At 42.5% G+C, this 14,810-nt stretch overlaps 1 protein-coding gene across 1 annotated transcript in view; it reads left to right on the top strand.

The window, feature by feature from the left end:
* The first annotated feature begins 12,937 nt into the window (after window positions 1-12,937).
* LOC123483415 (vicilin-like seed storage protein At2g18540) overlaps window positions 12,938-14,810 on the top strand; it is a 30,736-nt gene continuing 28,863 nt past the window's right edge. Inside the window, exons 1-2 of the mRNA XM_045213394.1 lie at window positions 12,938-13,260; window positions 13,753-13,824. Coding sequence (XP_045069329.1) covers window positions 13,032-13,260; window positions 13,753-13,824 — 301 coding nt within the window. The 5' untranslated portion in view covers window positions 12,938-13,031. The remainder of the gene's footprint in view (window positions 13,261-13,752; window positions 13,825-14,810) is intronic.

Raw genomic sequence — 14,810 nt, 5'->3', positions numbered from 1 at the left:
CAATCGCTGGTTGAAAACTGTTTTCTGCCCCTCCCAAAAGATAACATTTGTGGATAATTGGCCCTCTTTCTGGGACTCACCCACAAACAGGATCAAGCCTGACCTGCTGAGGAGTGACGGACTCCATCCTAACTGGAGGGGTGCTCTCCTCTTATCTACCAACATAGATAGGGCTCTAACTCCTCTAGCCCCACAGTGAAATAGGGTGCAGGCCAGGCAGCAGGCTGTTAGCCAACCTGCCAGCTTAGTGGAGTCTGCCAATAGCATAGTCAGTGTAGTCAGCTCAGCCATACCCATTGAGACTGTGTCTGTGCCTCGACCTAGGTTGGGCAAAACTAAACATGGTGGTGTTCACCCTAGCAATCTTATTAGGATAAAGACCTCCTCCATTCCTGCCATTATTGAAAGAGATCGTGATACCTCACATCTCAAAATAGGGTTACTTAATGTTAGATCCCTCACTTCAAAGGCAGTCATAGTCAATGAACTCATCACTGATCATAATCTTGATGTGATTGGCCTGACTGAAACATGGCTTAAGCCTGATGAATTTGCTGTGTTAAATGAGGCCTCACCTCCTGGTTACACTAGTGACCATATTCCCCGTGCATCCCGCAAAGGCGGAGGTGTTGCTAACATTTACGATAGCAAATTTCAATTTACAAAAAAAAAATGACGTTTTCATCTTTCGAGCTTCTAGTCATGAAATCTATGCAGCCTACTCAATCACTTTTTATAGCTACTGTTTACAGGCCTCCTGGGCCATATACAGCGTTCCTCTCTGAGTTTCCTGAATTCCTATCAGACCTTGTAGTCATAGCAGATCATATTCTAATTTTTGGTGATTTTAATATTCACATGGAGAAGTCCACAGACCCACTCCAAAAGTCTTTCGGAGCCATTATCGACTCAGTGGGTTTTGTCCAACATGTCTCTGGACCTACTCACTGCCACAGTCATACTCTGGACCTAGTTTTGTCCCATGGAATAAATGTTGTAGATCTTAATGTTTTTCCACAAAATCCTGGACTATCGGACCACCATTTTATTACGTTTGCAATCGCAACAAATAATCTGCTCAGACCCCAACCAAGGAGCATCAAAAGTCGTGCTATAAATTCTCAGACAACACAAAAATTCATTGATGCCCTTCCAGACTCCTTCTGCCTACCCAAGGACGTCAGAGGACAAAAATCAGTTAACCACTTAACTGAGGAACTCAATTTAACCTTGCGCAATACCCTAGATGCAGTTGCACCCCTAAAAACGAAAAACATTTGTCATAAGAAACTAGCTCCCTGGTATACAGAAAATACCCGAGCTTTGAAGCAAGCTTCCAGGAAATTGGAACGGAAATGGCGCCACACCAAACTGGAAGTCTTCCGACTAGCTTGGAAAGACAGTACCGTGCAGTACCGAAGAGCCCTCACTGCTGCTCGATCATCCTACTTTTCCAAATTAATCGAGGAAAATAAGAACAATCCAAAATTTCTTTTTGATACTGTTGCAAAGCTAACTAAAAAGCAGCATTCCCCAAGAGAGGATGGTTTTCACTTCAGCAGTGATAAATTCATGAATTTCTTTGAGGAAAAGATCATGACCATTAGAAAGCAAATTACGGACTCCTCTTTGAATCTGCGTATTCCTCCAGGGCTTAGCTGTCCTGGATCTGCACAGCTTTTGCGAGGGCCTGGGATCGGGAGAGACACTTAAGTGTTTTAGTACTATATCTCTTGACACAATGATGAAAATAATCATGGCCTCTAAACCTTCAAGCTGCATACTGGATCCTATTCCTACTAAACTGCTGAAGGAGCTGCTTCCTGTGCTTGGCCCTCCTATGTTGAACATAATAAACAGCTCTCTATCCACCGGATGTGTACCAAACTCACTAAAAGTGGCAGTGATAAAGCCTCTCTTGAAAAAGCCAAACCTTGACCCGGAAAATATAAAAAACTATCGGCCTATATCGAATCTTCCATTCCTCTCAAAAATTTTAGAAAAAGCTGTTGCGCAGCAACTCACTGCCTTTCTGAAGACAAACAATGTATACGAAATGCTTCAGTCTGGTTTTAGACCCCATCATAGCACTGAGACTGCACTTGTGAAGGTGGTAAATGACCTTTTAATGGCGTCAGACCGAGGCTCTGCATCTGTCCTCGTGCTACTAGACCTTAGTGCTGCCTTTGACACCATCGATCACCACATTCTTTTGGAGAGACTGGAAACCCAAATTGGTCTACACGGACAAGTTCTGGCCTGGTTTAGATCCTACCTGTCGGAAAGATATCAGTTTGTCTCTGTGAATGGTCTGTCCTCCGACAAATCAACTGTACATTTCGGTGTTCCTCAAGGTTCCGTTTTAGGACCACTATTGTTTTCACTATATATTTTACCTCTTGGGGATGTTATTCGAAAACATAATGTTAACTTTCACTGCTATGCGGATGACACACAGCTGTACATTTCAATGAAGCATGGTGAAGCCCCAAAATTGCCCTCGCTAGAAGCCTGTGTTTCAGACATAAGGAAGTGGATGGCTGAAAACTTTTTACTTTTAAACTCGGACAAAACAGAGATGCTTGTACTAGGTCCCAAGAAACAAAGAGATCTTCTGTTAAATCTGACAATTCATCTTGATGGTTGTAAAGTCGTCTCAAATAAAACTGTGAAGGACCTAGGCGTTACTCTTGACCCTGATCTCTCTTTTGACGAACATATCAAGACTGTTTCAAGGACAGCTTTTTTCCATCTACGTAACATTGCAAAAATCAGAAATTTTCTGTCCAAAAATGATGCAGAAAAATTAATCCATGCATTTGTTACTTCTAGATTAGACTACTGCAATGCTCTATTTTCCGGCTACCCGGATAAAGCACTAAATAAACTTCAGTTAGTGCTAAATACGGCTGCTAGAATCCTGACTAGAACCAAGAAATTTGATCATATTACTCCAGTGCTAGCTTCCCTACACTGGCTTCCCTGTTAAGGCAAGGGCTGATTTCAAGGTTTTACTGTTAACCTATAAAGCGTTACATGGGCTTGCTCCTACCTATCTTTCCGAGTTGGTCCTGCCGTACATACCAATACGTACGCTACGGTCACAAGACGCAGGCCTCCTAATTGTCCCTAGAATTTCTAAGCAAACAGCGGGAGGCAGGGCTTTCTCCTATAGATCTCCATTTTTATGGAACAGTCTGCCTACCCATGTGAGAGACGCAGACTCGGTCTCAACCTTTAAGTCTTTACTGAAGACTTATCTCTTCAGTAGGTCATATGATTGAGTGTAGTCTGGCCCAGGAGTGTGAAGGTGAACGGAAAGGCTGGAGCAACGAACAGCCCTTGCTGTCTCTGCCGGGCCGGTTCCCCTCTCCACTGGGGTTCTCTGCCTCTAACCCTGTTGCAGGGGCTGAGTCACTGGCTTGCTGGTGCTCTTTCATGCCGTCCCTGGGAGGGGTGCGTCACTTGAGTGGGTTGAGTTACTGACGTGATCTTCCTGTCTGGGTTGGCGCCCCCCCCCTTGGTTTGTGCTATGGTGGAGACCTCTGTGGGCTATACTCGGCCTTGTCTCAGGATTGTAAGTTGGTGGTTGGGGATATCCCTCTAGTGGTGCGGGGGCTGTGCTTTGGCGGAGTGGGTGGGGTTATATCCTTCCTGTTTGGCCCTGTCCGGGGTTTCTTCGGATGGGGCCACAGTGTCTCCGGACCGCTCCTGTCTCAGCCTCCAGTATTTATGCTGCAGTAGTTTATGTGTCGGGGGCTGGGGTTAGTTGGTTATACCTGGAGTACTTCTCCTGTCTTATCCAGTGTCCTGTGTGAATTTAAGTATGCTCTCTCTAATTCTCTCGTTCTCTCTTTCTCTCTGAGAACCTGAGCCCTAGGACCATACGTCAGGACTACCGGGCATGATGACACCTTGCTGTCCCCAGTCCGCCTGGCCTTGCTGCTATTCCAGTTTCAACTGTTCTGCCTGCGGCTACGAAACCCCTACCTGTCCCAGACCTGCTGTTTTCAACTCTAAATGATCGGCTATGAAAAGCCAACTGAGAGACCTGAGCCCTAGGACCATACGTCGGGACTACCGGCCGTGGTGACTCCTTGCTGTCCCCAGTCCGCCTGGCCTTGCTGCTATTCCAGTTTAAACTGTTCTGCCTGCGGTTATGGAACCCCCTACCTGTCCCAGACCTGCTGTTTTAAACTCTAATGATCGGCTATGAAAAGCCAACTGAGATTTATTCCTGATTATTATTTGACCATGCTTGTCACTAATGAACATTTTTGAACATCTTGGCATGGTTCTGTTATAACCTCCACCCGGCACAGCCAGAAGAGGACTGGCCACCCCTCATAGCCTGGTTCCTCTCTAGGTTTCTTCCTAGGTTTTGCCTTTCTAGGGAGTTTTTCCTAGCCACCGTGCTTCTACACCTGCATTACTAGCTGTTTGGGGTTTTAGGCTGGGTTTCTGTACAGCACTTCGAGATATTAGCTGATGTAAGAAGGGCTATATAAAATAAAATTGATTGATTGATTGATTGAGGTGCTGTCTAAAGAAGAGCAGCGCAGGCTGAGGAATGAGAAGGCCTTACAGGAACACCTGGACAGGGTAAAGAATCCGGAATTGACAGGCAAACAGACCAGACAACCACAATGTAAAGGTAGGACCAGGCAAAGTGACAATGGACTCAAACAGAAAACATTTCATTCTCTGTGGTTTAAAAGCAAAGAGCACCATCGTGCTCTCCCTAAAGTTAGGTTGGTGCGTAAAACCCTTAAATTCAAATAAGCAATAAAGTGTGATGGTCCGCACTCAAAAAGATGTCGCATAAAGCTGACGTCATTTTTTTTGTTTTAGTTTTTGTCTTTTTCACTGCATGAGGGATAGCGTACACAGATGTTTCTGCTTTGCATCCTTCAGGGTGGTTTAGCATCACGTTGTACTCAGACGATGCCATCTTAATCCCCCATGGGGAGGCTAATAAAACTGTATTACATTTAAGTAACAGCAGTGTATCTCAATAAGGTACTGAGTTATGTGTGACTACTCCTCTGGTGCATTGAAACAGCCTATAGGACTTAACTCTACTTTTACTGCTGTGTGTTATTGTCCTATCAAATCTCCATTCATATATATTCCTTTTCTGTCCTTAGATTACTCTATTTTCACTGCATCAGGGCTAAAGAGCAAGGACCCGCATGATCAACAGTCAGCAAAATGCAAAGGTAAAACATGAAGGGGGATAGAGAGGGACAGACTTTTCACAAAGTATTTGATGACACAGTGCAAAGATAAAAAGGACGAGAGATATAGAGAGAGGGAGACAAAAAAGGACGAGAGAGAGAAAGAGAGAGAGAAAGTGAGAGAGAGAGAGAGACAGAGAGACAGAGAGAGAGACACAGAGAGAGAGAGAGAGAGAGACAGAGACAGAGAGAAACAGAGAGAGAGACAGAGAGAGAAACAGAGAGAGAGACAGAGAAAGAGAGAGAGAGAGAGAGAAAGAGCGAGACAGAGAGAGAGAGACAGAGAGAAATTCATTATTAGAGAGCGGACCCCATACTTCGCTGCCATATAGAGCACTTGGTTCTATAACTGATTGAGCCAGATTCTAATTGGAATTTCGATTTTAATATTCCTTTTAATGGCTCTTCTTGCTTTGTCTCTCAGCTCATTCACAGCCATGTGAAAGCTACCTGTGTTGCTGATATTTAGTGCTAGATACGTGTAATTTTTGGTGTGTTCTAATAGAACTGTGTCCAAATAGAATGTATATTTGTCATCCTGATTTCCTGACCTTTTTTTGGAATATCATTATATTCGGGTTTTTTTTTATTAACCTGTGCAGATGATCTAGATGCTGCTGTAACCCCTCCTAAGTGGGAGACAGTTGCACCAGGTCATCTGCGTACAGCAGACACTTGATTTCAGTGTTGTGTAGGGTGAGACCAGGTGCTGCCGATTCTTCTAATGTTTTTGCCAATTCATAGAGGTTAAATAGTGTTGCACTTATTGGGCAGCCCTGTTTCACTCCACGTCCCTGAGAGAAGAAGTCTCGGCTTGTTGCCGATTTTAAGTTGTTTTTAGTGTACATTGATTTAATAACATCATATGTTTTCCCTCCAATACCACTTACTATTCGTTTGTAATAAAATACCTTAATGCAAAATTGAATCAAATGCTTTCTTGAAGTCTACAAAACACGAGTAGATTTTGCCTTTGTTTTGGTTGACTTGTTTGTCAATGAGTGTGGAGGGTGTAAATGTGGTCTCTCTCTTTCTCTCTCAATTCAATTTCAATTTAAGGGCTTTATTGGCATGGGAAACGTAAAAATAAATAATAAAATAATTGGTCATTTAGCAGACGCTCTTATCCAGAGCGACTTACTGGAGCAATTAGGGTTAAGTGCCTTGCTCAAGGGCACATCGACAGATTTTTCACCTAGTCGGCTCGGGGATTAGAACCAGCGACCTTTCGGTTACTGGCACAACGCTCTTAACCACTAAGCTACCTGCCGCCCCTACGTATGTTAACATTGTCAAAGCAAGTGAAGTAGGTAGTAAACAAAAGAGAAATAAACAATAAATATTAACAGTAAACAATACACTCAGAAGTTCCAAAAGAATAAAGACATTTCAAATGTCATATTACGTCTATATACAGTTTTGTAACGATGGGCAAATAGTTCAAAATTCTTTGTGGGTCTGTGTAATCTGAGGGATTCCACCTCATTTTGTGGGCAGTGCTTACGGCGGCCTCTCTCAATATCAAGGCTATGCTCACTGAGTCTGTATATAGTCAAAGCTACACTCTCACACTCTCATACTTTTTATACTGGCCCCACGTGGGAATCGAACCCACAACCCTGGTGTTGCAAGCGCCATGCCATACCAACTGAGACACACTAGGCTCTAAATAACAGCGATGATGTTTATTTCCAATCTCTCTCTCTCTCTCTCTCTCTCTCTCTCTCTCTCTCTCTCTCTCTCTCTCTCTCTCTCTCTCTCTCTCTCTCTCTCTCTCTCTCTCTCTCTCTCTCTCTCTCTCTCCTCTCTCTCTCTCTCTCTCTCTCTCTCTCTCTCTCTCTCTAATGGTATTATGAGGTCAAACAGACCCAGTGCAAAGGTCATCTTAGTTTACAGTTCTTTTGTACATTGAAAGTGTTATACAACTGCACACATGGAGTGTGGTATTAACATCCACCATTTTCCTTTGTCTTGCCAGATGTCTCCATGGTTACTGCAACTGAGTCAAAGACGCTGAACCCTCAGAAGGACCAGCCAGCAAAGTGCAAAGGTAAAGACCAGGGCCCGGTTTCCTGATAGCGATGGAACTTAAGCTTACTAGTTTTTTAACGATGTATCGTTTTTATAATGGCCGAAGATGTCAAAAATTACAGACAGTGTAGCCTACAAATAGAAGTAAATTGACTGAACATGAAATTGATTTCAATATGATTGAAATATAGGCCTATACAGCCTACTGGATTTATTTTCTAATGCAGTCATCTCGGTTTTCAGTTGAAGCATATTTGTATCCTTCGCTTGTTGAATTGCAAAGATATTGGCAACTTTTTTATTTGTAGTCAACTTCCTGCCGAAGTTATCGTCAGTCACAGAGAGACAGATAAACAGCTTGATTCTATGTTTAGCGGATGTCTTCTGTGTAGAAAGTGACGCGGAAGGGCAAAAAAGAATCTAACAACGCATTTAGCTGTCTGATATCAGTGGAGTTTTCTGGTTGAATCACCCTTCTTTCCACCCAATTTTGTTTTTATGTGATGACGTTGAATCAACATCTCTCTCTCTCTCTCTCTCTCTCTCTCTCTCTCTCTCTCTCTCTCTCTCTCTCTCTCTCTCTCTCTCTCTCTCTCTCTCTCTCTCTCTCTCTCTCTCTCTCTCTCTCTCAGAATTCTCTGTGTTTTCCACGAGCAGTCAAGGCGTGGCCAAGGTCCCCCAGGTTCTGCAGGTCAAAGTGAGTAATAAAATTGAGAGTGTCCAAAAGAAAGATGGGAATGACAAAGTAACAGCGCCAAAGACAGAGGCAGAGCTCCTTATGGACAAATTTGAGAGGATGGCAGAAGAGGAGAGAATTTGGCCTTGTCAGAAGGATAGGAGAGATAAAGACCAGGCCAAAGAGATAGAGGGAAAGAGAAAGGATAAGGAGGTGCTGTCTAAAGAAGAGCAGCGCAGGCTGAGGAATGAGAAGGCCTTACAGGAACACCTGGACAGGGTAAAGAATCCGGAATTGACAGGCAAACAGACCAGACAACCACAATGTAAAGGTAGGACCAGGCAAAGTGACAAGGGACTCAAACACAAAACATTTCATTCTCTGTGGGTTAAAAGCAAAGAGCACCATCGTGCTCTCCCTAAAGTTAGGTTGGTGCGTAAAATCCTTAAATTCAAATAAGCAATAAAGTGTGATGGTCCGCACTCAAAAAGATGTCGCATAAAGCTGACGTCATTTTTTTTGTTTTTTGTTTTGTCTTTTTCACTGCATGAGGGATAGCGTACACAGATGTTTCTGCTTTGCATCCTTCAGGGTGGTTTAGCATCACGTTGTACTCAGACGATGCCATCTTAATCCCCATGGGGAGGCTAATAAAACTGTATTACATTTAAGTAACAGCAGTGTATCTCACTAAGGTACTGAGTTATGTGTGACTACTCCTCTGGTGCATTGGAAACAGCCTATAGGACTTAACTCTACTTTTACTGCTGTGTGTTATTGTCCTATCAAATCTCCATTCATATATATTCCTTTTCTGTCCTTAGATTACTCTATTTTCACTGCATCAGGGCTAAAGAGCAAGGACCCGCATGATCAACAGTCAGCAAAATGCAAAGGTAAAACATGAAGGGGGAAAGAGAGGGACAGACTTTTCACAAAGTATTTGATGACACAGTGCAAAGATAAAAAGGACGAGAGATCTAGAGAGAGGGAGACAAAAAAGTACAAGAGAGAGAGACAGAGAGAGAGACAGAGAGCGAGACAGAGAGAGACAGAGAGACAGAGAGAGAGACACAGAGAGAGAGAGAGAGACAGAGACAGAGACAGAGACAGAGACAGAGACAGAGAGAAACAGAGAGAGAGACAGAGAGAGAAACAGAGAGAGAGACAGAGAAAGAGAGAGAGAGAGAGAGAAAGAGCGAGACAGAGAGAGAGAGACAGAGAGAAATTCATTATTAGAGAGCGGACCCCATACTTCGCTGCCATATAGAGCACTTGGTTCTATAACTGATTGAGACAGAATCTAATTGGAATTTCGATTTTAATATTCCTTTTAATGGCTCTTCTTGCTTTGTCTCTCAGCTCATTCACAGCCATGTGAAAGCTACCTGTGTTGCTGATATTTAGTCCTAGATACGTGTAATTTTTGGTGTGTTCTAATAGAACTGTGTCCAAATAGAATTTATATGTGTCATCCTGATTTCCTGACCTTTTTTGGGAATATCATTATATTTGTTTTTTTTAGATTAACGGTCAGAGCCCAGGTCTGACAGAACCTGTGCAGATGATCTAGATGCTGCTGTAACCCCTCCTAAGTGGGAGACAGTTGCACCAGGTCATCTGCGTACAGCAGACACTTGATTTCAGTGTTGTGTAGGGTGAGACCAGGTGCTGCCGATTCTTCTAATGTTTTTGCCAATTCATAGAGGTTAAATAGTGTTGCACTTATTGGGCAGCCCTAATTCACTCCACGTCCCTGAGAGAAGAAGTCTCGGCTTGTTGCCGATTTTAAGTTGTTTTTAGTGTACATTGATTTAATAACATCATATGTTTTCCCTCCAATACCACTTACTATTCGTTTGTAATAAAATACCTTAGTGCAAAATTGAATCAAATGCTTTCTTGAAGTCTACAAAACACGACTAGATTTTGCCTTTGTTTTGGTTGACTTGTTTGTCAATTAGAGTGTGGAGGGTGTAAGTGTGCTCTCTCTCTCTCTCTCTCTCTCAATTCAATTTCAATTTAAGGGCTTTATTGGCATGGGAAACGTATGTTAACATTGTCAAAGCAAGTGAAGTAGGTAGTAAACAAAAGAGAAATAAACAATAAATATTAACAGTAAACATTACACTCAGAAGTTCCAAAAGAATAAAAACATTTCAAATGTCATATTAAGTCTATATACAGTGTTGTAACGATGGGCAAATAGTTCAAAATTCTTTTTGGGTCTGTGTAATCTGAGGGATTCCACCTCATTTTGTGGGCCGGCGGCCTCTCTCAATAGCAAGGCTATGCTCACTGAGTCTGTATATAGTCAAAGCATCTCTCTCTCTCTCTCTATCTCTCTCTTTCTCTCTCTCTCTCTCTCTCTCTCTCTCTCTCTCTCTCTCTCTCTCTCTCTCTCTCTCTCTCTCTCTCTCTCTCTCTCTCTCTCTCTCTCAGAATTCTCTGTGTTTTCCACGAGCAGTCAAGGCGTGGCCAAGGTCCCCCAGGTTCTGCAGGTCAAAGTGAGTAATAAAAGTGAGAGTGTCCAAAAGAAAGATGGGAATGACAAAGTAATAGCGCCAAAGACAGAGGCAGAGCTCCTTATGGACAAATTTGAGAGGATGGCAGAAGAGGAGAGAATTTGGCCTTGTCAGAAGGATAGGAGAGATAAAGACCAGGCCAAAGAGATAGAGGGAAAGAGAAAGGAGGAGGAGGTGCTGTCTAAAGAAGAGCAGCGCAGGCTGAGGAATGAGAAGGCCTTACAGGAACACCTGGACAGGGTAAAGAATCCGGAATTGACAGGCAAACAGACCAGACAACCACAATGTAAAGGTAGGACCAGGCAAAGTGACAAGGGACTCAAACACAAAACATTTCATTCTCTGTGGGTTAAAAGCAAAGAGCACCATCGTGCTCTCCCTAAAGTTAGGTTGGTGCGTAAAATCCTTAAATTCAAATAAGCAATAAAGTGTGATGGTCCGCACTCAAAAAGATGTCGCATAAAGCTGACGTCATTTTTTTTGTTTTTAGTTTTGTCTTTTTCACTGCATGAGGGATAGCGTACACAGATGTTTCTGCTTTGCATCCTTCAGGGTGGTTTAGCATTACGTTGTACTCAGACGATGCCATCTTAATCCCCATGGGGAGGCTAATAAAACTGTATTACATTTAAGTAACAGCAGTGTATCTCACTAAGGTACTGAGTTATGTGTGACTACTCCTCTGGTGCATTGAAACAGCCTATAGGACTTAACTCTACTTTTACTGCTGTGTGTTATTGTCCTATCAAATCTCCATTCATATATATTCCTTTTCTGTCCTTAGATTACTCTATTTTCACTGCATCAGGGCTAAAGAGCAAGGACCCGCATGATCAACAGTCAGCAAAATGCAAAGGTAAAACATGAAGGGGGAAAGAGAGGGACAGACTTTTCACAAAGTATTTGATGACACAGTGCAAAGATAAAAAGGACGAGAGATCTAGAGAGAGGGGAGACAAAAAAGTACAAGAGAGAGAGACAGAGAGAGAGACAGAGAGCGAGACAGAGAGAGACAGAGAGACAGAGAGAGAGACACAGAGAGAGAGAGAGAGCAGAGACAGAGACAGAGACAGAGACAGAGACAGAGAGAAACAGAGAGAGAGACAGAGAGAGAAACAGAGAGAGAGACAGAGAAAGAGAGAGAGAGAGAGAGAAAGAGCGAGACAGAGAGAGAGAGACAGAGAGAAATTCATTATTAGAGAGCGGACCCCATACTTCGCTGCCATATAGAGCACTTGGTTCTATAACTGATTGAGACAGAATCTAATTGGAATTTCGATTTTAATATTCCTTTTAATGGCTCTTCTTGCTTTGTCTCTCAGCTCATTCACAGCCATGTGAAAGCTACCTGTGTTGCTGATATTTAGTCCTAGATACGTGTAATTTTTGGTGTGTTCTAATAGAACTGTGTCCAAATAGAATTTATATTTGTCATCCTGATTTCCTGACCTTTTTTTGGAATATCATTATATTTGTTTTTTTTTAGATTAACGGTCAGAGCCCAGGTCTGACAGAACCTGTGCAGATGATCTAGATGCTGCTGTAACCCCTCCTAAGTGGGAGACAGTTGCACCAGGTCATCTGCGTACAGCAGACACTTGATTTCATTGTTGTGTAGGGTGAGACCAGGTGCTGCCGATTCTTCTAATGTTTTTGCCAATTCATAGAGGTTAAATAGTGTTGCACTTATTGGGCAGCCCTAATTCACTCCACGTCCCTGAGAGAAGAAGTCTCGGCTTGTTGCCGATTTTAAGTTGTTTTTAGTGTACATTGATTTAATAACATCATATGTTTTCCCTCCAATACCACTTACTATTCGTTTGTAATAAAATACCTTAGTGCAAAATTGAATCAAATGCTTTCTTGAAGTCTACAAAACACGACTAGATTTTGCCTTTGTTTTGGTTGACTTGTTTGTCAATTAGAGTGTGGAGGGTGTAAATGTGCTCTCTCTCTCTCTCTCTCTCTCTCAATTCAATTTCAATTTAAGGGCTTTATTGGCATGGGAAACGTATGTTAACATTGTCAAAGCAAGTGAAGTAGGTAGTAAACAAAAGAGAAATAAACAATAAATATTAACAGTAAACATTACACTCAGAAGTTCCAAAAGAATAAAAACATTTCAAATGTCATATTAAGTCTATATACAGTGTTGTAACGATGGGCAAATAGTTCAAAATTCTTTTTGGGTCTGTGTAATCTGAGGGATTCCACCTCATTTTGTGGGCCGGCGGCCTCTCTCAATAGCAAGGCTATGCTCACTGAGTCTGTATATAGTCAAAGCATCTCTCTCTCTCTCTCTCTCTCTCTCTCTTTCTCTCTCTCTCTCTCTCTCTCTCTCTCTCTCTCTCTCTCTCTCTCTCTCTCTCTCTCTCTCTCTCTCTCTCTCTCTCTCTCTCTCTCTCTCTCTCTCAGAATTCTCTGTGTTTTCCACGAGCAGTCAAGGCGTGGCCAAGGTCCCCCCAGGTTCTGCAGGTCAAAGTGAGTAATAAAAGTGAGAGTGTCCAAAAGAAAGATGGGAATGACAAAGTAACAGCGCCAAAGACAGAGGCAGAGCTCCTTATGGACAAATTTGAGAGGATGGCAGAAGAGGAGAGAATTTGGCCTTGTCAGAAGGATAGGAGAGATAAAGACCAGGCCAAAGAGATAGAGGGAAAGAGAAAGGAGGAGGAGGTGCTGTCTAAAGAAGAGCAGCGCAGGCTGAGGAATGAGAAGGCCTTACAGGAACACCTGGACAGGGTAAAGAATCCGGAATTGACAGGCAAACAGACCAGACAACCACAATGTAAAGGTAGGACCAGGCAAAGTGACAAGGGACTCAAACACAAAACATTTCATTCTCTGTGGGTTAAAAGCAAAGAGCACCATCGTGCTCTCCCTAAAGTTAGGTTGGTGCGTAAAACCCTTAAATTCAAATAAGCAATAAAGTGTGATGGTCCGCACTCAAAAAGATGTCGCATAAAGCTGACGTAATTTTTTTTGTTTTTGTTTTTGTCTTTTTCACTGCATGAGGGATAGCGTACACAGATGTTTCTGCTTTGCATCCTTCAGGGTGGTTTAGCATCACGTTGTACTCAGACGATGCCATCTTATTCCCCATGGGGAGGATAATAAAACTGTATTACATTTAAGTAACAGCAGTGTATCTCACTAAGGTACTGAGTTATGTGTGACTACTCCTCTGGTGCATTGAAACAGCCTATAGGACTTAACTCTACTTTTACTGCTGTGTGTTATTGTCCTATCAAATCTCCATTCATATATATTCCTTTTCTGTCCTTAGATTACTCTATTTTCACTGCATCAGGGCTAAAGAGCAAGGACCCGCATGATCAACAGTCAGCAAAATGCAAAGGTAAAACATGAAGGGGGATAGAGAGAGACAGACTTTTCACAAAGTATTTGTTGACACAGTGCAAAGATAAAAAGGACGAGAGATCTAGAGAGAGGGAGACAAAAAAGGACAAGAGAGAGAGACAGAGAGAGAGACAGAGAGAGAGACAGAGAGAGACAGAGAGAGACAGAGACAGAGACAGAAATAAACAGAGAGAGAGACAGAGAGAGAAACAGAGAGAGAGACAGAGAAAGAGAGAGAGAGAGAGAGAAAGAGCGAGACAGAGAGAGAGAGACAGAGAGAAATTCATTAATAGAGAGCGGACCCCATACTTCGCTGCCATATAGAGCACTTGGTTCTATAACTGATTGAGCCAGATTCTAATTGGAATTTCGATTTTAATATTCCTTTTAATGGCTCTTCTTGCTTTGTCTCTCAGCTCATTCACAGCCATGTGAAAGCTACCTGTGTTGCTGATATTTAGTCCTAGATACGTATAATTTTTGATGTGTTCTAATAGAACTGTGTCCAAATAGAATTTATATTTGTCATCCTGATTTCCTGACCTTTTTTTGGAATATCATTATATTCATTTTTTTTTTGATTAACGGTCAGAGCCCAGGTCTGACAGAACCTGTGCAGATGATCTAGATGCTGCTGTAACCCCTCCTAAGTGGGAGACAGTTGCATCAGGTCATCTGCATACAGCAGACACTTGATTTCAGTGTTGTGTAGGGTGAGACCAGGTGCTGCCGATTCTTCTAATGTTTTTGCCAATTCATAGAGGTTAAATAGTGTTGCACTTATTGGGCAGCCCTGTTTCACTCCACGTCCCTGAGAGAAGAAGTCTCGGCTTGTTGCCGATTTTAAGTTGTTTTTAGTGTACATTGATTTAATAACATCATATGTTTTCCCTCCAATACCACTTACTATTCGTTTGTAATAAAATACCTTAGTGCAAAATTGAATCAAATGCTTTCTTGAAGTCTACAAAACAAGAGTAGATT

This window comes from Coregonus clupeaformis, unplaced genomic scaffold (assembly GCF_020615455.1).
Source record: "Coregonus clupeaformis isolate EN_2021a unplaced genomic scaffold, ASM2061545v1 scaf0108, whole genome shotgun sequence".
Classification (NCBI taxonomy): Eukaryota; Metazoa; Chordata; class Actinopteri; order Salmoniformes; family Salmonidae; genus Coregonus; species Coregonus clupeaformis.
Note: the sequence above shows the minus strand (reverse complement) of the source record. Positions and strands in the feature narration are given on the sequence as shown.